Here is a 20,318-nt window from a genome sequence, read left to right on the forward strand (position 1 = left end):
ATTTCCACCGACGTGTGCTCATCAGAAAGGTCCTGTCAGGATGTGAGTGAGTGGATAACATCTGACACTGGTATCCAACCCTGTGACCCAAACAGTAATTCTATGGCCACTGCGGAGGCCTCCTCTACAAGCATCTTCAAAAACAGGCCTTTTTTTTGTGCGAGGGGGCTGGGATGGATGGATTGGGGGTAGGGGTAAAGCTCGTGAATTCCGGAGGGTGGGCTCTTTAGCTCTGGTGGGTGGAGATGGGCTTGTTGTTGTTTCATTCCTCCAACGTGTTTTTCCTCTTTCCTCATACCCGGGAATAACCCCTTGAGAAACATCCCACCGGAGTAGATGTGAGATAAGATGGGAAGTTTCTCAATGAACGCACAATTTTTCAGCCTTGTTGTTATCACTGCTGTGTGGCCTTGAGTAACCGCAGCTTATGGTTAGACCTGTTCTCGTCTCTGCGGAGGGTTTGTCCCACATTGTGGACATAGAGTAGAACCTGAAAATGAAGTTTAAACGTGAGCAAACTTTATCCTACTTTGACTTTTGAGAAACAGGTTTGTAAAATGTTTTCTGACACATGTGAAGATAAAAGATAACTATGAAACTGACCATTTGCTGAAGTCAAACTTTTACTTGAACTATAAAAAAAATTGTCTTCACAAGCTCTCATTTGCTTTGTCTGTATTCTGCTGCAGAGAAACAAGCACAAACGATTCGGCTGATGCCTTCCTCAGCGTGCAGGCTCCAAACTTAGCCAGCGTTTAATTAGCACTGTGCACGTCACTTAAAGTATTTCTGAAAATCTCCTGCAAAGAGTCTGTTGCCCGTGGATTGACTTTCTCCTGACAACTGCAGATCACAGGACTGGACACATCAGTTTTCAGGTTTGTTTTTCTGGGTTTTCCAGTCACATTCCAAAGCTGTGAGTTCAGCTCTCCTCTGGTGCCCACTATGATGCTGGGAGGTAACTGGTCGTATGCTAGGAGCTCAAAAACAACATGTGCATGCATGGAAAGCATAAAAAATGACCGGTAGACTTTATTCTGTTTGCATTTTGCACTCAGGTAAAGGGAATTTAGGTCTGTCTGCATGTTTGGTTGTTAATTCTGTAACAAAGACAGGAGTTTATTGAGCTGAGATAATAATCTTCTGTATTCAAAAACCAGGCTTCTTTATATGTTTGGAGTTAGGTGTTAGTTTGGCGTGAAATAAGACAAAGACACAGAGAAATGTGCTCTGTGTCTCCATGTTTTATCACTATTATGAGTTTACTTTGTATCTGATGTAGGGAGTTATCTATCAAATCATTTACTTTTGGTAATTTTGGTTTATAATACGTACCTGAGGACATCTATGGACAAACAATTATTTAATAAAAACTGAGGTGAGTTTTATGAAGGGAACCTTTTTTTGTGGCAGATTTAATATGTCGAGCTTTGAACAGAAGTTCTTTGTTTGCATTGTAATGTTTCATGTCCCACACGTTTCACCTCTGCAGTGGTATGTATGGTGTCTCACTCACATACAAGTTAATATCCTTATTTTTAAAATCTATTCACACGTCAGTTCTAGTTCTACAAAACCTAACACTCCAGACGCACTGGTGCATGTTCGTGCACGCATTTTAACACCAGATAATGATGAAAGCTGCAAACTTGCAAAGCTAATAATGCATACTTGCATGCACGTTCAACTGCACACTTTAAAAATCTATTGCTGGTTTCAGTTCTGCAAAGCACAAAATCCAGTATGCAGACACACTGCGGCGTGTTCATGTGATCATGGGGAAATCTACAAACTTGTAGCCTGGATCCACCAGTGCTCATGCGCCTGTGCCTTAACTTCATCATTTACTTTTCTTCTAATTTCTTGTCTCATTTTTCCATGTTTGTTTTCCACGTTTTCTTTTGCTTCCCCTGCTGCTATGACTACACCAATTACCCCCAAAGGAATCATTAAAATGTAATTGAATCCCACCTAATCTAATCTCAGCGTGGCCTAATAGCCTTATGCAGCAACACCAGCCCCTTATGATGCGGTTTTATCACTCTACGGAAACACAACATAAACAGTCCAGTCAAACACAGCCTTTTTTTTTCTCCACATGCACACAACTGAGGTTAATGCTGCAAGCGGTTGCGAGTGCGATTCCCCTCTTCCCTGGAACGGCAGGGCAGAAATTAGCAGCAAGAAGGCATGTAATTGACAAAGTCACGTGTTCTCACTACGGGAACGGGCACAGCCAGCTCGAGAGCGAATGAGAGCGAAGGAGAGGGAGAGAGAGAGAGAGAGAGAGGCAGAGGGAGGCAGAGAGAGAGGGAGAGCAGTACAGAGGTGGTGTGAGTGAGGAAGGGATTGAAGGGAAGAAAGAGAGACATGACAAAAATATCAAAAGGCAGAAAGCACGCCGTACCATGCGAGCTCAATTGGTGACCGATGGGATCGAGGATGTCGGATTAATGGTGACTACCGCAGCCCGTTTTCGCAGAGGAAGCTTCTCTATTGCAACTTGGGCGCAGAGGGTCCGCGGGGAAACATGGCCGAAGGTTATTCTGCAATTATTTTCTATTTTCTGCTCTTAGTTTTTCCTCCCTATCTGCTCGCGCGAGGTAGGAGAGAGGAAAAGAGGGAGGGAGGGTGGGAGGAGGGGTGGCAAGGTGCAACGTGATTGTTGTTCCAAACCTTTAAAGAAAAAAAAAAAAAAAAAAAAAAAAACCGACCTGAACCGCCCCTGCCGAGCACCATATCTAACCATGTTTTCGCTGCATTAAGGTATATGCATTGTTAGCGCGCGTGTGCTTCTTCTGCACGCTGGTGAAGCTCGAGGAACCATGTGTACACCTGCCTTTTGGACCCCGTAGCCTACAACTCCACAGCGGGCTGTAGATGCACGAGACGGATCCTCCACAAGTTCCGTGCCCGTGCGCGGATCGGAGGCGGTCATCTGTCACCAGGTCGCTGGCGAACAACTTTTTTTTTGTGGGAACGATTGGCGTGGATGCACGCCGGATCACAGCACCACGCGCCCCCGGCCGCTTGTGTGGTGTCGAAAATAGTAGTGTAGGAAATTTCTACCGGCCCTGAACTTCACATAGCCCGTGTTTGCAAGTGGAGGGGATTCCCCCCACGCTTCTTCAAGAAGTTTTTACGCAACAGAGCCCATTAAACTTATATAAACCGGTAGGCTATGCGCACAGGGGGATAGCCATCCTGTGGTGTAGTATCTGAGCCTGTAAAAATGTTCTAACTTGTTTCTTGTGCACCCCCCTCCCAACCCCCTCCCTTGTTTCAGGAGGGCCGGGTAAAGGTGGCGGAGAAGACCCCGCCAAGTCCACCGAGCAGGAGGACCGGACTCGACCTCAGATCCTGTCGGGATCGGGCTTCTGCAAATGGTTCAACGTCCGGATGGGCTTCGGATTTATCTCAATGACCAGCAGCGAAGGGAGCCCCGTCGACCCCCCTCTGGATGTTTTCGTCCACCAAGTAAGTTGACGTCGAAAACACACAAACCACCGAGGAATAAACATCTGCTTTGTGGCGCTGATGCGGTGCGCAACGGCCTCATCCGGATTCGCTTTTCTAAAAACGTGGAGAAGCGTCCGGTGGTTGATATAGCTTTATTTCCTTCTCCCACAATTTCACTGTCACTTCAGATCCCACCCTGATCCCCGCAGGCCCCTTTATTTCTCCTCTGAGCGCCAGTTAACGTTGTATCATCCGGATGTTTTGCATTACCCAACACGTTACAGTGTAATCACATGTTGTCCATGGCCCTGAAAAAAAAAACAAAAAAAACACGCCAAGTTTCCTCTTTGAGCCACATGCGTCCAGCTCTCCCCTCCCTCGCTCCCCTCTGCACTGTAATGGGAAGGGAAGACATGTCGTGTGGCTGTGACACGGTTAGTTTCACACTTGGCCCTAATGGACAGCAGGGCTCGCTTGATATCCAGCCAGCCAACATGTCGGAAAAGCATGTTTAAAAAGAAGAAGGGGGAGGTGTGGGGTATGCAGAGTGTGTTCCTCGAGAGGCTGCGTCCTGCTCCTTGCTGCCTTTGCTGTGTTTGAAACCGAACATCCCCCTTATTTCACTACCACATCCCCTCGCGCTTACGCATGAGACGTGAAGCCTGGCCCGCTTTCCACCGCGTGCAGGCTCCTGTTTGATTTATTGTGCGCGGAGTTCATGTGTGAGGCCTTGTTTTCGACTTATTCTGCAGCAAACAAAGAGGAGTGGAGTCCTCCCTTCTTTCAGCTCCTCTTTCCCTCCTTTTAATCGCTCTCCTTTTTACGGTCCTATAAAAGTGGCTTTAAAATACTCCGGGAGGAGCGCGTGAGGATGAGGAGGCATTTTCACCGTTTCATTTGACACCCTCCTCTGAAGGTGTCTTTATTGTGGAGTCGCGGGATGTTGTGCTGAACTGGTGGGGGGTGGGGGGGCATATCAGGGGTCAGATGTCATCAGTGATGTAGAGGAGAATAAAAAAAAACATGGGTCCACTCACAAACTGGTCAAACTGGGAGTGTTGAGAAATTCTGGTTTCACAAATCAGCTCATTGTTGTGGGACTTGAATAACTTTGATAATATTTTTTTAACATTTTTCTAAGTTGTATTGCAGTCTGAAATACAAAGTGGGGGCTCTGAGTGGGGCATGGTTTACTTTGGGGGAAGAAGAGGTATTTGTTTTGGTTTTACACCAGTGGGGCAGCTTGCAGTGATGAAATGACATGTTTTAATACATTCCTTTATGATTTTAGCTGCATTCACCTTCCTTTATTTTGTCGTTTTTTATATATTTTAAATGGTCATTGCCCTTCATCATAAATGCACCATTAACCTTAACAATTCTAAAGTCATTTTATCATTAAAACTGACTCATAAAAATATCGAGATTTAGCAGTTAGATCTAAAATAATTTAAATTCTGCAGGGAAGTTGGTGACAACAGAATTCCTGTTTTGAGTGACTAACGTTGAAGCAGCGTGGTGACCTTTGCTCCACTTGTCTCCATAGTTGTGGCATGCATCATCATATGCGAAACAATGCATGTTTAATTTTTGTTTCGTCAGCCTTTACTTGTGTGTGGGTAGCAGTTGCTCTGTGATCGCTGCTGTGGATACCTGAAATCAAGGAGGCTCAGGAGAGAGCACGCTGCAGCTTTGACTTACCTGCTTTTGATTGATACTTTCATATTGTGGCTCCATCGCCTGCATGTATCTACATACTTCTGGCTCCTAATTTCCCTGCTGGCCAGAGATGCTGTAGAGGAGATGGGGATTCAGAGCTGAAGAGGTGAGCAGAAGTCAGCAGTTTGTAACCTACAGAACAGAGCAGGCTGCTGCCATATAGGCGTCTGTGGGGCTGTGTTTCAAACGCATGTGGTGGTTTGAGAGGCTCAGTCTTGACTCAGTATTTGATAATAAAGCAGATGAAAATAGTTGCAATAAATAACTGTGTTTCTGCTCTGGATAATGATTTTCTTAAATCGTGCGCTGCATTTTTACAGGTTTAGAAAACGCAAATTGCTCCACAAAAACCCTAACAGATGAATTAATTTGCAAACAATCAATCACATGTTTACACAAGTGCATTTCCCCCCAGTGTTTCCAGCTACGTGTTTACAACAATGCGGCTGTCATTTCGCACAAAGAGCAGACAATATGCATTCATAAGCACGTTGTCATACTGAATGCAAAACACCCCACTCTTTTGCCAGTATTTGCATTCATCTTTACACTCTGTGTCTCTGCTGTCAGCCTGCATCCATTTGGACATATGGATGCTGTTTCAAGGAAATGTTGAGATTTGGGCACACTGATTTAAAATCCTGCAGTTTATCTTATGTGTTGCTATAGCATCTGAGCTGCATGTTTTATAATGGAGAATATTTCTGTTAGGTTACAAATGTCTCAGAACAGTGACGCGCAAACAAGGAGGGCAGCATAAAGAAGAGAGAGTTTGGCTTGACGCAAAGGTCATCTCTGCATGTATGATGCAAGGTTAGCTGTCAATTACTGTATGCAAAAAAAAAAAAACAACTGAGGAAAGATTGCAAATTTATTCCTGCACAACGTTTATCCTGTACTTACCAGAGAGGTAAGAGCGATGGGGAGGGGAAGAGGGAGCATGAGGACGACAGAGAGAGAGAGAGAGAGAGAGAGAGAGAGAGAGTTCCTCAGAGAGGGAAAGAGGAGGGATGTGGGAAAAATAAGTGTTGGCGAGGGGTGGTGGTGGTGGCGCACGCGGGCGGGGGTGGGGTGGGTGCTAGTAGTAGTCGAGGAGGAAAACATGAGCGAGAGGTTGGAAAAAGACGAGTGAGTGGAGGAGCAGGAGGTAAGAGAGGGAGGGTGTGTGAGTCAGCGAGAGGGTCCCCGCCCGACCACGAGTTCTCTTCCTGGGAGGCCTCTTCATCAGGGCTCCTATCTGATCACTTCCTATTTGGAAGGTGTGTGTGAGTGTGTGTGTGAGGGAGAGAGAGAGAGTGTGTGTGTGTGTGTGTGTGTGTGGGTATGTGTGTGTGTGAGTTAGAGACAGTAATTAAACTTCTTCACCCGCTTTACCTCTCTGCTTAGTGATTCCCCACACAAAGCCGTTTCATTATCTCTATTTGTCAACCCCTTCTCTACCTGGACTGAGTGTTTTTCTGTGTGTGTGTGAGAGTGTGTGTGCGTGTGTGTGTGAGAGAGTGAGAGAGAGAGTTCCTGCTGGGACATGGGGGGTGCTCTCTCCTCAGGCATTCTTTAAAAAGAGGAATTTCTTTAAAGACAAAAAGGCAGGAGGGTTGGGTGGGGTGAGGGGGTGTGTGTGTGGCGGTGTGGTGGGGGGCTGCTTGCCCTTTGTCAGTAATCAGTTTGAAATGTTGAACAGTTTGCTGCTGCCGCTGCTATTCTCCTGAAACCTCCAGAGTGTGTGTTCAATTTATGGAGCCTCTGTGTGAGTGTGTGTGTGTGTGTGTGTGTGGTTCTTACGTTACGCTCTTAACCACCAGGTTGTTGATGTCTACATGTGAACGGCTGTAAGATGTTTTCGGTTTTGAGTGTGTGTGTGTGCGCGCGCAGAGTGTGTGTGTGTGTGTGTGTTTTGTGTAGCGAGGTTAAAGTGGGCCCCTAGTGAGATTAACCTCTGGTCCGTGTCACCGTTTGGCATGCAGGCCCCACCCATCTCTGCCTCCAGATAGCCAGTATCAGGCTTTGTCTCTCCTGCAGCAACACTACCCCCCCCCCCCCCCCCACTCCCACCCCACACCCCCCACCCCACACCCCCCACCCCACACCTCCTCCACCAAAACCCACCCTTCTCTTCTGCACATCAAAAAATGCAAAAGAAGAAGAAAGAGTAGTCATGTGACTTCCTCTTGAGGAGCTGGCCACATAGAGCGGATATGATTGGTAATTGGAAAGGTGGCGGAGTAGAAAGCCGAGCAGGGCTAAAAACACGCCGCAGTTCACCTGGAACACAAAGAGAGTGTCGGTACGTTTGCGCCTCCTGACACTTCTTTAATTTCATTTCAAAAAAATCTAAGCCGACGGAAACGCTCAGCCGTAAAACATTAATAAAAGCTAACGGAGACTTTCAGTAAATGTGTCTTTTCTGTGGCTGTTGCATTTCCTCAAGCGCTTTTAACAGACGTGTGCGGGGAAAAAAGGATCAAAGGTAGCAACTAGCCATTATTTTCATTGCCGATTAAGATGCAGATTATTTTCTTGATTCCTTGCCTTTTCTTCAGAATGAGAGAAAATTGTGAAAATGCCGACTGTTAACTTAAAAGAGCAAGAGATGACATATTCAAATTTCTTTTTTTTCCAAGAGCCAAAGATATTGAGTTTACTATTTCATATGAAAAAGAAAATCAAACCCTGCCGTAAAAGAAGCTGGAAATGCAGAATGTTTGGCGTTTTTGCTTGAAAAATGAAAACAATCCATTATCAAAACAGCTGCAGATTAGTTTTCTGCACCCAATTGATTGGCTAATCATCTTGACAAGATAAAGGAAATCATAAACTAAAAAATATTCTATATATACATACTGCAGCTGTTGAAGAAATGGCAATGCAAATGTGTAAAAAAATGTTTTGAATTTCCTTTTGGAGAGATCCTTTTGACTCGAACCAGTTTGAAATGCACCAGTAATGGGTTTGACATTGAGATATTCAATGTCACACACAGATTTTATTTAAAAAGGCAGAGGAAGCTAAAATAACTTTTCCAATGTGAAAATAATGGTCGTCAGTAACACTCAAACGATAAGAGGACAATGTGTAAAAATTAGATCTACCACAGATACATGGACTTGCTTTTGATCCTATTTTGCTGATGTTAATCTCTTAATATCGACATCATAAGCAAGCTAGTCATCTAATAACCATCATCCCACTTTGTTGTGTTTGACATCATGTTGGTGCATGTAGGCTGCATTGGGAGTATAAAGAAGACAACACATGCTGCTGGATTTTGATTTTTCAAATGTGGTCAGCTACAGCAAAATCAATGATTTTAATTTAAACCATGTGCAATAATAGTGTTTCTTAAACAACTGAAAGACAAATGCAGGTAATGTTAAAATGCTCTCCATTACGGTGAAAGTTTAGTGTAAAAAAAAAAAAAAGTTTATTTAATTTAGCACATGTTAAAAAGTCAACATTACAATTACCATAGAAAAATTGACAATCACTGATATAAGAACTTCTTTTTTAAAAAGAAAAAAAAAAACAAAACAAAGGGAAACATGCAAGCAGGTCCTAAAAAAACCCTCAAGGGGCTTGACAAGAGGACCTCCCTAGAAAAACATTAAATTGGATATTGTCATAGGCATGAAGGTATAAAATCACTCGGAAGCTCACACACGAGCGCGCGCTCACGCACACTCGCATACATACACTGATCAGGTGGGTATTACTGATACAGCGAGAAATTTTTCACTGATTTTTTTTAAATGATTCATAAGAAAGTTTAACAAAGTGGGGAGGAAGTGAATTCCATAACTTAGATCCTTTGTTTAAAAAATCAACTAAGAACCTTTTATTTGTCAACCAGTGTGTATAGTGTATTATATTCATATATACAATTTGTCATCAATAATTGCCTGTGAGGTGGCATCACCCCCTCAAATGGCTCATATCGAATTGTCCAAAGAGCGCAGGCATCTGCGTGAAAAAGCAGATATGCTTCGCTTCTGTTCTGAGCGGGTCCAGTTATTAGCAGGCTGTGTGTTTTATCACCAGTCACCTCAGCGAGGTTCATTTCCCCCCTCATGCTGATAAACGTAGCAGGATGATCTAGTGCTTCCTCCCCCAGATCAAATATTTGCCCCAGTCATAATCGGGGGGTGTTGGATGTTGTTAATTTGAGGCAGGGGAAACATGAAGGCTTTTAAGTGTTTGATGGGGGTTGGGCAGGGTTCAAGGGTCAGGGCTACTAATGACAACGTGTTGAGGAGGGCTTGGGTGTCAGCGTCATAAGAGCGGCTCTGTTGGTGGTTTTCTTTGGCGTGTTTGTGTGTGCTTTTTTTTTTTTTTTTTTTTTTAAACCTCCTTCATCCAGCTTTCTCTCTCCTCTTTCTTCTTTGGTTTATATGCGTCCTGTTGGGTTATGTCCATCTGAGCTGATCTGGCCCAGCTTTGTCCACTTAGCATTTCCTGTGTGTAAAAAGCTACTTAATGGCACCACGCCACATGGTGACCGCCATCTCCGTCACGCTCACCCCTACACACACACACACACACACACACACACACACACACACACACACACACACACACACACACACACACCCTTTCCTCTTAACACAAGCACGATCCAGCAAGCGGCTCTGCGTGGGCCACCTCTGATTTAAAGCATCCCATAATTAGCCATTCCATAGCCGGTGGTCGCCACGGAGAGAGGCTGGTGGAGGATGGTGGGTGTCCTCTCTCCGCTTCCCCATCCCCTCACATTACAGCTTCCTGTATTGATTGCTGGGCCTGGTGATGACGAGGGCCAGGCTGATGAAAAGGAGGGCTATTTCTATCCAGGATGCTGTATCGATCGCTGGCTCCTTCCTACACACACACACACACACACACACGTACACACACACACACACGTGGACCCATAGGAAGATATTTATTACATATAAGGAAGCTCGTAAGCATAATCAAGCCATTTTAGAGAACGTCGGTGTCCATTTTGTTGGCTCAGTTTCTTCAGTTTTTAGGATGACAGGAGCTGCTGGTGGAGTTAAAGCGCTGAGAGCTGGTATGGTCCGCCAGTCGGGCAGGGGGTGGTGCTCGGATGGGTATACCACTGACCCCCGGATTTCTGCTGGTGACCTGTGGGGCTCCTGATCAAATGGGGGTTTTGTTCCTGGGCTCCCCCCAGGTCCAGCCACTGATCAGGAGTTGCTCCTCCATTGGAGCTGAACAGAATGCGCTGGAGGCATTTCCATGAACCCCACCTCCTCCTCCTCCAAACTCCCTCCCTCATCCACCACCCCCCTGCTCCAGGCCACTCCTCCATTTTGTGTTCTCTCCCCCTCTCTCTCTCTCTCCCTCTCTCTCTCTCTGACGTTCTCTCGTTCCCTCTCCCCGGCCGTGCCCTTTCCTGACCTCTGTGCGTAAACTGAAACGGGTCAGGACACCCGCCAGATCACTCGAGAGGAGGCGACTCGGGTTACAGGTTCTGATTTGTGAAGTTTTTTTTCTTCTTCGCATACATTGACACACGTATTCACCAGCACGGAGGCACACACACACACACTCACACACACATAAATCCACATGCTGCGTTTTATTACGTAATTGTGGAGCGACTGAGCTGTTGCAAGCTCATGCTTCAGAAATTAAACTCATCTGAGGCATGAAGGCATGAGTGTGATACCTCCTCTTATATGTAGGAAACGTGTGTGTGTGTGTGTGTGTGTGTGCATGTGTGTGCATGTGTGTGTTTTCCTGCATTTCTGCAGAACAAAAGGGGTTGTGTGGTTTCCTCACTGGTGCATTGTGGGCATTGACGGGGTTGGAGAGGGGGTAGGGTACTGAGACAAACCACTCAACTTTGACCTGGAGAGCCATGCTGCTTGTGAAGTGAAGACAGGAGAGGAACAGGAAGGGCTCATGCGCCACACAGTCTATCGAGAGCAGTCGATGATTATTCATCATTATTCAGAATGCACGTTGTTTTGTGGGGGATGGGCACAATTTTTTATTGGCTTTCTTCTGATTTGTGCTGCAGGAACTGCCTTTCAGTCATGTGGATGGTGTAATGATGGTAATCATGAAATCAATTGCCATTTTAATTTGAAAACAGGGTTCAGGCTGCCTGAGGTTCATCGGTTTGTTGTTCAGAAAAAATAGAAAGGCGGGTTTTTTTAGGCATGCAAGTTGTAGCAGTTTTGGTTGATACATTAATAAATTATTGACTGTTGAATCTTGAATTCATTGTGTTTGCAGCGCAGCGACTTCATTGGTAGCTTAAAGCCACAAGCTCACTGTTTAATTCCATCGCTTACGTCTGTTCTGCAAAATCTTAGCTTTCGCTCATTTCCATTTTCTGATCCTCCTGCTTTTCTCAAAGCCAAATCCAATAACTGAACGGCCAAAACGGACGAGTTCGCCATCGGTAATCGACTAGGATCAATGTCACCCTGTCTGTAGCTCACCAACAGCAGGGAGAGAAACAGAAAGGACATCTGAGAGAGGATGGAATTAATAGATTTTTGGCAAATTACCTGTGTTGAAGAGCAGCAATTTTCCTTCTCATTAATTGTGGAAATGTGGAAAGTGTGTAAATAAGGAGGAAGAATAGCCTCAAAGAAGTTTGATGTCAAGGTTCAGTTGTTCTGAGTTTTTGTCAGGAATCCACTCAAAAAAAAAAAAATTCTGCATGTTTAAAATGTTTCTAATTTGAAGCACAATTTGGTTTGATTCTGTGGATCGCCGTTTGATTTAAACACAATTTGTAGCTACTCATATTAAGATTTACTGTAGATGGTTATGTTGTTAAAAAAAATGGAGAAAAAGAGAAAAATGAACCGAATGAAAATAAGAAAAATACATGTTTTTTTTGTCAGAAAAAGGAATTTTTAAATTCTATGAGAGGATGCTGTTTATTTCATGGCCCTTTATAAGCACTTAATCTTGTAGAATTTGTGTTACCTATTATTTTCTTTTTAATTATTATTATTTTTTGCTTTTAATATATTAAGTTTGTCTTTCATTCAAAACTTTTTAGACAGTCAGGTGTAAAGCTAATAGAGAAAAGCAACTAATTTAAGTAATCCAAATTGTCAAAAAGAATGTTTTTAAAATGGAATTACATGAAAAAATCCTTTCAGATGAACTAAAACTGGTTTATTTAATAAAAACTTGTGAGATTAAATTGTTGCGTTCTGAAAAGCTTTTAGTGCATTATGTGCAAGTCCTTGACTATTCCATATTATTACACACGTCATTAGAATAGATAGAAGTTTGAAGTTTGTCTGGTGTACCTGTGTTTCAAGGTGATTTTAATTCGAAGGTTACAGACAAACAAAGCAGCAGCAGCACATTTTGCAGTGAGATGCTGTTCAAGCCATCTGCATTCTGAATTTTGAAAGCTGCATTAACTGACACAAAGACTATTCTTTTCTTTGGATTGTACTGCGTTACTCTAAATCTTTCATTATCAATTATGTTTGAAAAAATAAATATTTGTGATGGAAAAAGTTTTGAAAAATTTTTTGTTAATTTTTTTTAGAAGCATAAGATGAAACAGAAACTACTTTTAATGTTATTTTCCACTCTTATGTAGTAATTTACCGCAGCCTTACACTTTCACCTCCATGTCACTGAACAGTGGTAGTCTGATAGCTGCCGTCAGTGCAGTGAGTTCAAAGACTATTCTCGGTTTTGAATTAATTCACACTTCTTTTGTCACTTTTCCTCTTCTTGCTGCTTTGTACATTTTTTACTCTCTTACATATTCATGCATATCTATGAATAGACCACCTATAGAGCACCTTTTACCTTCCTGTAACTGCAGTCATTGACATTAAAGGAAAAAATGCTGCTGAACACATTTTCTCTCCCCCCTCTGTGGTTTTACATTTGATTCCCTCTGCTCATTTGTTCCCTTCTCTTCCTGTCTCCTACACATCTGTCTCTCCAGCAAGCGCTGAATTTACAGATAGCCCGTGTGTTATTTTTAGGCCTCAATGTATAGTAGGTTTGCTCTGCGCACTGCATGCCCGTGTGGGTGTGTGTTTACCTATGCAGAGATCTGCAGGGCTCGCTGCGATTCATGAAGGTCATGGATACGGTGCACATCAGCCGTCGGTTCTGTGCGATCAACAAGACATAAATCACTGTCCGGGGGTGACGTAGTAACTAAATAATTCCGATCACATAGATGATGAAGACGGATGGTGGACGTGTGGGGAGAAAATGACGGCATGGGCGCGACGTGCTCGTCTTTTCTCTCTGCAGAAGGACTAGGAAGTGGTGCCTCTGCGAAAAGTAGATAAAGGGAGAACAGCAAGGACGCTGAGATAAGTCCCTGTGCACAGACTGTCATGGCAGTTGGTGCAAACCACATAATCTGCCATGTTCGAAGTGACGTCCTCCTGTGTACAATGCGCTGACTGGATGTTGAGTTTGCCGCATGCAGCAAAGCGCACAAGCGCCCACAGCAAAAACTTCCCAGGTTTAATAAGTGTTGCTTCTTCTGTGACAATTACTCGGAGATGAAAAGTGTTGATTGGGGAGTTGTTTCGTCTTGCTCTCGGGCAACTGCTCAATATGTAAGTGTTAAATTAGCTCTGATGGGTGTGGACTTATTAATGCTGAGCTTCATGCTGTGCGGACAGAGCGTCAGAGCTAAGGCATTAAATTGAGTCTTTTCATGGAAAAATGACCCGTATTGCTCGAGACAGAGGCTCTCTGTACCTTTCAATTGCCTGCTGAAGATAAAGTGTGTGGTCTTTGTCAGTTTACATCATCATTCAAGGTTATACAATACTAAGCAGAACCAGGCAAGGGAAAATACATTTCTATATCATTGTGGATTTCAAGCCTTTAAAAATGACACATTGGAGATACTGGAATTGCCTTTAATGGGCTCTCAAATGATTAAACGGTATTCAAGGACATGTGGACATCTAAAATAATTTAAATATCGTGGATAATAGATATCCACCCTCCTGCTGTGTTACACTGAGTTGTGGTCTTACATATACTGCAAGTATCCCATCAGAGTATTTATTATGTCAGATCACATCTTCTCATCAATCAGCCGCACAGAAAACAGGGGCAACTTTATGCTTTCATAATGAAATTAGGGCACTTTAAAGTCAGCTTCTATCATCCTTTTATCCTGCAACAAACTGAACATCCCCTGATTTAAATACAGACCCTTGTGTATTGCAGAAATTATTTTTCTTAAGACTTCACTGAGCTATAAGCATCTGCCACTGTTAAATGGATAATTGCTTTCTTTCTCCCAACAGAGCAAACTGGTGATGGAGGGCTTCCGCAGCTTAAAGGAGGGTGAGCAGGTGGAATTCACCTATAAGAAGTCCTCTAAGGGCCTGGAGTCCCTGCGGGTGACCGGACCTGGTGGGGGACCCTGTGCAGGCAGCGAGAGGAGACCCAAAGGGAAGGTCCCACTCCAGAAACGCAAACCAAAGGGAGACCGGTGAGGATGATATAATTAAGAGATGAAAACGGACAAAAGGAATGATTTTCCTATGTCAGCGGCAGTGTAATGATTGATATGCATGCGTGCACAACTCGCCAGCCTCGGCTTCGTCGAACAAAACCTGATTGTACGTGAACGCGGTAGCTTGCATTCAGAAAGCTGTGCCGCCTATGGAAGAAGGAGACATATGTTACATGTACATCTCACCGCACCGAGCCATTTCTGAGTGGGCTGAGATTATAGATTAAATCTATTCAATCTGCCTGAGTACATGCCTGTTGCTATGGTTATTGTGCGCCATAATAAGGAATTGAATAGAGCACTTTGCTTGCCATTGCCGCTATTTTAAATCAATTTGCCAGCTTTTACATTAGAGACGGCATTAGCACAGGGATGGATTGGGCTTATATGCATCTCAATGCGGCAGTAGCTCAATCAATTGTTTTGTCCTCAGTAAAATCCTGAAGGGTGCTTTACTAAAATCTGTCAGAGGGAGCCATATGGAGCTCCTTGAAAACGCCTGGTGGTTTAAGCAAAGGGAGGCTGTGTTTCCCGTCCTCCCTGACAGAGAATGACGTACAGCGAACCCCACCACACAGAGGCGAGTATATGTGCTGTAGGAAGACATCACACGACTGCAAGGCTACATTTACATTAGAAAGTGCAGCTCTGCCACTCTTTATGCTGCTTGCCGCCGCCTCACCACCGTACAACCCCGTGACGTCCAGTTAGAAAGGTGTGAAAAGAAAAGCTTTTGTTAGAAAGGAGGAAACAGTATCTGGGAGAGACGGCTCCCTGATTGTTTTACACAGCTGAATAATTCAGTTTATTTGGGATAATTGATCCAGTGTTAGGTCAAGTGTCTCTGCCTTCTGCTAAGGTGGTAGCATGGCAGTATTGGATTCAGAGATGGCAGGTAGATGTCTGTGATGTCATCCTGTCTTTGTGAGCGTGCTCAGTGTGGCTCCTGTGGCAGTTAAGCTGCTCTGACCCCTGCTGGTCACTCTGTTACGCAACCCACTATTGTGTTGTCCATTCTTTACGCCGCTGCCCTGTAGTCCGCGGCTCTTGTAAGGTGTCTGATGTAAGCACTGTGATGAAATATTCAGCTTTTGTGGAAATGACTAAATACATCAATTCTGAAAGCAGCAGACCCTTGAAGCACTCTCTGCTGAAGAGAACGTCTCCATGACGTACTCTAACAGAAGCGTTATTCCCTACATGTTTTCAACGCTCGTGTCTTCATTTCTGGATTCTATTTTTTTTTTATATGTAGTTCAGGTCAGCTATTAGTCTTGTGGTTTTAATTCTCCTTAAATATGTTAAATCCAAGATTGTAACCTCTTCCCAGAATCCAATATTTAATCTTAACTGATTAAAAAAAAGCTTCTGAGATGACAACTTATTGTGCTAAAGAGCAGCGCCTCTGTGTTGGTGATTGTTTACCGTCTTATTGCGAGAAAAAATGTAATTTCTGACACTGCATTGTTTTCTGTAAATGTTGAAATTTCTGTGGTTAAATGCTTTTGAATTCGCTCAGCTGGGATCACACTGCCTAGTCTGAGATGTAAGAGGAATGAATTTTAAGATTTTGAATTCATTTTTACCATCATAAACATGTCAAAGTATAACTGAAATCCTACAACAGACTGATACAGAATTGTTAATACTACTGGATTTGATGTGTCACTGTCTTATGATTATGGCTGTCAATGTTTGCGAGGACACTTGCTAATGGCATCTTCAAACCTGTCTCCAGCTCTTACTTATTATATTCTATTTATATTCTCCAGCTAATACTGTTACCAACAAGTGAACTGCAATTAAGAGGCATTGCAAAAACACATCAAAGAAAAATATCCTTAATATGTAATAAACATGCAGCTCCTTTTATGTCTCCGTTTAATTCAGACTCTAAAGGACGAATGTTAAATGTTCTCTGGAGATAATTCAGCCTGTTTAAAACCAATGAAGACTGAAACAGAGTTCTTTTAAAACAAAGGCATAATTTCTTTTCTTATTAAGTGACTGCAGTGTGCTAACGTGCTGGTTTAGTGTGTCCATGTTGCTTGTGTTTATTCCCACACAGTGAAGCTGGGGTTCATGATCATGTGCTGCTGCTGCTTTCAGCTTCTACGCAAAGACTTCGTTTGTCCGTAACCTTTAAATTAAAATCACCATGAAACACAGTTACGCCGGAACAATTTCAAAACCGTGGATGTGTCACCTGCTCTAGATTGACGGGTATTTGACGGGCATGTCACGGCACAGTAGCAATAAAAAGGCTGAAAAGTGACTGATAATCGTACAACAGACTTTAAATAAGAGCATCTGACACCTAAAACAGCCAAAATTGTGTTGATTTCATGTAGTCACGAAACAGTTGGTGGCACTTTTTCCCCCCAAACTCTTTCAGCACCCAATTGCTTCCTGTCAAATTTAATTAAACAGTGTGTTTTTGGCATGGCGCAGGGTGCCGCTCATGTTGCCAGAGTAATATCTTGTGTCATACTACCATCTAGTGGTGAAGCCATGTGAGAGCAGGCACTTCACTCCACAGTGTTCCTTTAGGAAGATACAATGTGTGTTTATTTGTTAAAAAACTCCAATCTGTTATCATATTTAAAACTATAAACTGTGTGTTCTGCTTCTTGAAGCAGAGGAATAATGTGAAAAGGGCTTCTACTTTCTGTTCTGTCTTGGATATGTTATGTCATCATCTCATCATTTCTGTCTTTCCTCCTCGCCCCCTCCTCCACCCTCTGCAGCTGTTATAACTGTGGAGGTCTGGATCACCATGCCAAGGAGTGTGGCCTGCCCCCCCAGCCAAAGAAATGCCACTACTGCCAGAGCATCACGCACATGGTGGCTCAGTGTCCCCACAAGGCGCTGGCGCCCGCCACAGGCTCTCAGGACCAACATGCGTCTACCTCGGCCTTCAGCCCAGGGACCGGGCCCTACCTCTGCCCCCCAGAGGAGGAGGAGCGCTCCGGCTCGTCTCCCCTGGAGGGTTCCTCCTCCTCCCCCGAGGAGCCCCACACACGCGGCCCCAGGACCCAGAGGTGGAGGAAATCCTGAAAACAGCCCATAGAGGTGAACCTTTCACCGCTAACCCCTGACCCTCATGTCTCCCCTTCAATCAAGGATACCTGAAGCCCCCCCTCATCTACCTCACACCTGTGAAAAAATGGGAGGTCTTGATTTCTTTACTTTTGTTTTTTTATTTTTCTAACCAGCGCAGCTATGGCAACGATCACCGGGGTACGGACGTGCGTGAATGTGTGTGACTGACTTGCAGTCATCTGGTGCAGTTATGGCCACCACCGCTAAAACGGTGACTGCAGGGAATGACTGTTTTTCTTGTTTAAAATCAGTGCAGCTCAAGAGTGAAACAACATGGTATGAGTCTTGGTGTGATGATTTGTTTTTATTATTTTCCTCTTGGACCTAAGTGTTGGCCATTCTGAATGTGTTTTCCTCACAGTTGTTGTCGATTTAAAGCCACAGATTTCTATCCTGTAGGCCCAATCATTCCGAAAATCACAATGCATCCTTTTAGCACACACGGTAGCTCATTATAAGAAGGATTAGAAGACGACTTTTAAAAGCTGGAGACCCTCTAAGCGATAATCCAGACCAGTGGGATTGTTAGCGTGGCTTATAAAGATCTTTAGGGAAACTTTATGGATTCCAGAGGGAATTTTTTAAAAAAGACAGTGGGCTGCTAAACACATTCTCTATAATCTTGAAACACTCACGACATACCTCTCTCTTACAGACTGGACCAACTGATTGTCAAAGAGTGAGCGTGTGTGTGTGTGTGTGTGTGTGTGTGTGTGTGTGTGTGTGTGTATGTGTATGTATGTATGTATGTGTGTGTGTGAGTGCGTGTGCAAGGCTGAGACGGAGAGAGTGCGTGTTCGTATATGTGTGTCGTGCATGCTCCGAAAGGAAGCAAAACTGTCAGACTGGAGCGCGAGTCAACACTATTAACCTTCAGTTTCCTATTATTAGAGATAGACACATCGTAGAGAAGACATCATGTAATCCCGCTAGATCATAGTTTTAGATTCAAGGTAATGAATTGATCATTAGACTTCCATTTTGGTTGTTGTATAATTAGTTGAAAATAACATTACAGTTTATAAATCATAGTATAAGTCATTAATATATATGTAAAGTCACGAGATATAATTGAAATTCTATTAACTTTAAGTAATGCATATATAAGGAATTAGCTCTGACATAGGTGAATAGCCCTGTATATTGCATGGGATACTTTGTTGTGTGAAAAACTTGTAGCTCTCTCTCTATTTAACCGTTTTCATCCAAATCAGACAGACATTTTTTTTTTTATGTTTTGCCTCAAAAGTTTTTACTCCACGCCGCCTTCTTCAAAGTTCAAATAGTCAGCAATCAGCTCTGACCCAGCACAAAGACTCACCTCGTATTGCAGGCGTAGTGTCAGACCATTACAGTATCATCACAGCTGCTCTACTTACTTAATACCTCACCGATTCTTCCTCTCGGAAATGTACGTTTGCTCTCCCAGCTGTGTTACAGTTAAGATCGAACCACCCGTTTCCTCTTCCATCTGTGCCTACCAGTTGTTAGTTAGCACCAGCCAGGCAATGCTCGCTCCTCTTTGGGATGAGACGCCGTCACTGCTGCTGCTGCTGCTGCTGCTTCAGACTCACTGAAGAGAGAGAGAGAGAGAGAGAGAGAGAGAGGAGAGAGAAGAGAGAGAGAGAGAGAGAGAGAGAGAGAGAGAGAGAGAGAGAGAGATAAAGAGTGCTGCTTTTGGTATAACTTGAATCCCAAGCATGGCTTTAGTGGCACTTATTTGTGACCTAACAACTCTTCTCTGACCATATTGAATGTGAAAAGAGCTTATCTGAAGTCGACGCCTCACAGAAGTTCACGTCGGGTCGCTTTGGAGTTGTATCTTAATGTTCTGACAAATCAAATAACTTTGTATGATGATATCAAACTAGCTTGTGTGTTTTTAAAAGCTCTATAGTAGACAACCAACTTTTTTTGGTATATTTCTATACCAAAGAGTTTGGCTTTATTTTTTTGAAGGCATTTAAAGTTACGACTTGCTGAAGTGCTTGCTATCCTCGCTCTTTCAGAATAAGGGGGACTTATCGCTGAAAGTGCAACACTGCAGTTTTTTTTATTTTTTTTTATGTACAGCTTTTTGAATGTGTGCGTGCGTTTAAAATCAATTCTCAACAATGCAGCATGACAGAAAAAAAAAAAGTGAATGACCAAACCACATGAGGAGCACAGCCCATGCTCAACTCTTTATGGAAACAACATCTTTTTGTATGATGTATTTTTACAGTTTTACACACAATTCCGCTCAGGATGATGAACTGTTCTCAGGGAATTAACCAAAAAAAGTGTATTTTATTCTTTTGGGAATCATCCACTGACTGACTCAACAAACTCTGTAAAGCAACGGTGAAGAGACATATGTAACTGATTCATGTACTGATATTAGCAACTACCTCTTGAGTTATACATAGTTGTGCATTTCTTTTTGTTTTGTATATTTTTTGATGAGCTTGTATGATTAACTGTAGGTCTCTATTGTACTGAGGTGTGAGAAGTTCCCTAGTGTTGCCACAGACTCCCTGGTCTTCCTTCCCAGATTTGATGAGTTACTCTTTTT

General features: G+C 43.4%; 1 protein-coding gene across 1 annotated transcript; it reads left to right on the forward strand.

The window, feature by feature from the left end:
* Positions 1-945: 945 nt before the first annotated feature.
* lin28b (lin-28 homolog B (C. elegans)) lies at positions 946-17,719 on the forward strand. Its single transcript, XM_070988080.1, has 4 exons — positions 946-958; positions 3,287-3,477; positions 14,451-14,638; positions 17,410-17,719. The coding sequence occupies exons 1-4, from the start codon at positions 946-948 to the stop codon at positions 17,717-17,719; spliced, it is 702 nt and encodes a 233-aa protein (XP_070844181.1).
* Positions 17,720-20,318: the final 2,599 nt, after the last annotated feature.

The sequence above is a fragment of the Chaetodon trifascialis genome, chromosome 19 (genome assembly GCF_039877785.1).
Source record: "Chaetodon trifascialis isolate fChaTrf1 chromosome 19, fChaTrf1.hap1, whole genome shotgun sequence".
Lineage (NCBI taxonomy): Eukaryota > Metazoa > Chordata > Actinopteri > Chaetodontiformes > Chaetodontidae > Chaetodon > Chaetodon trifascialis.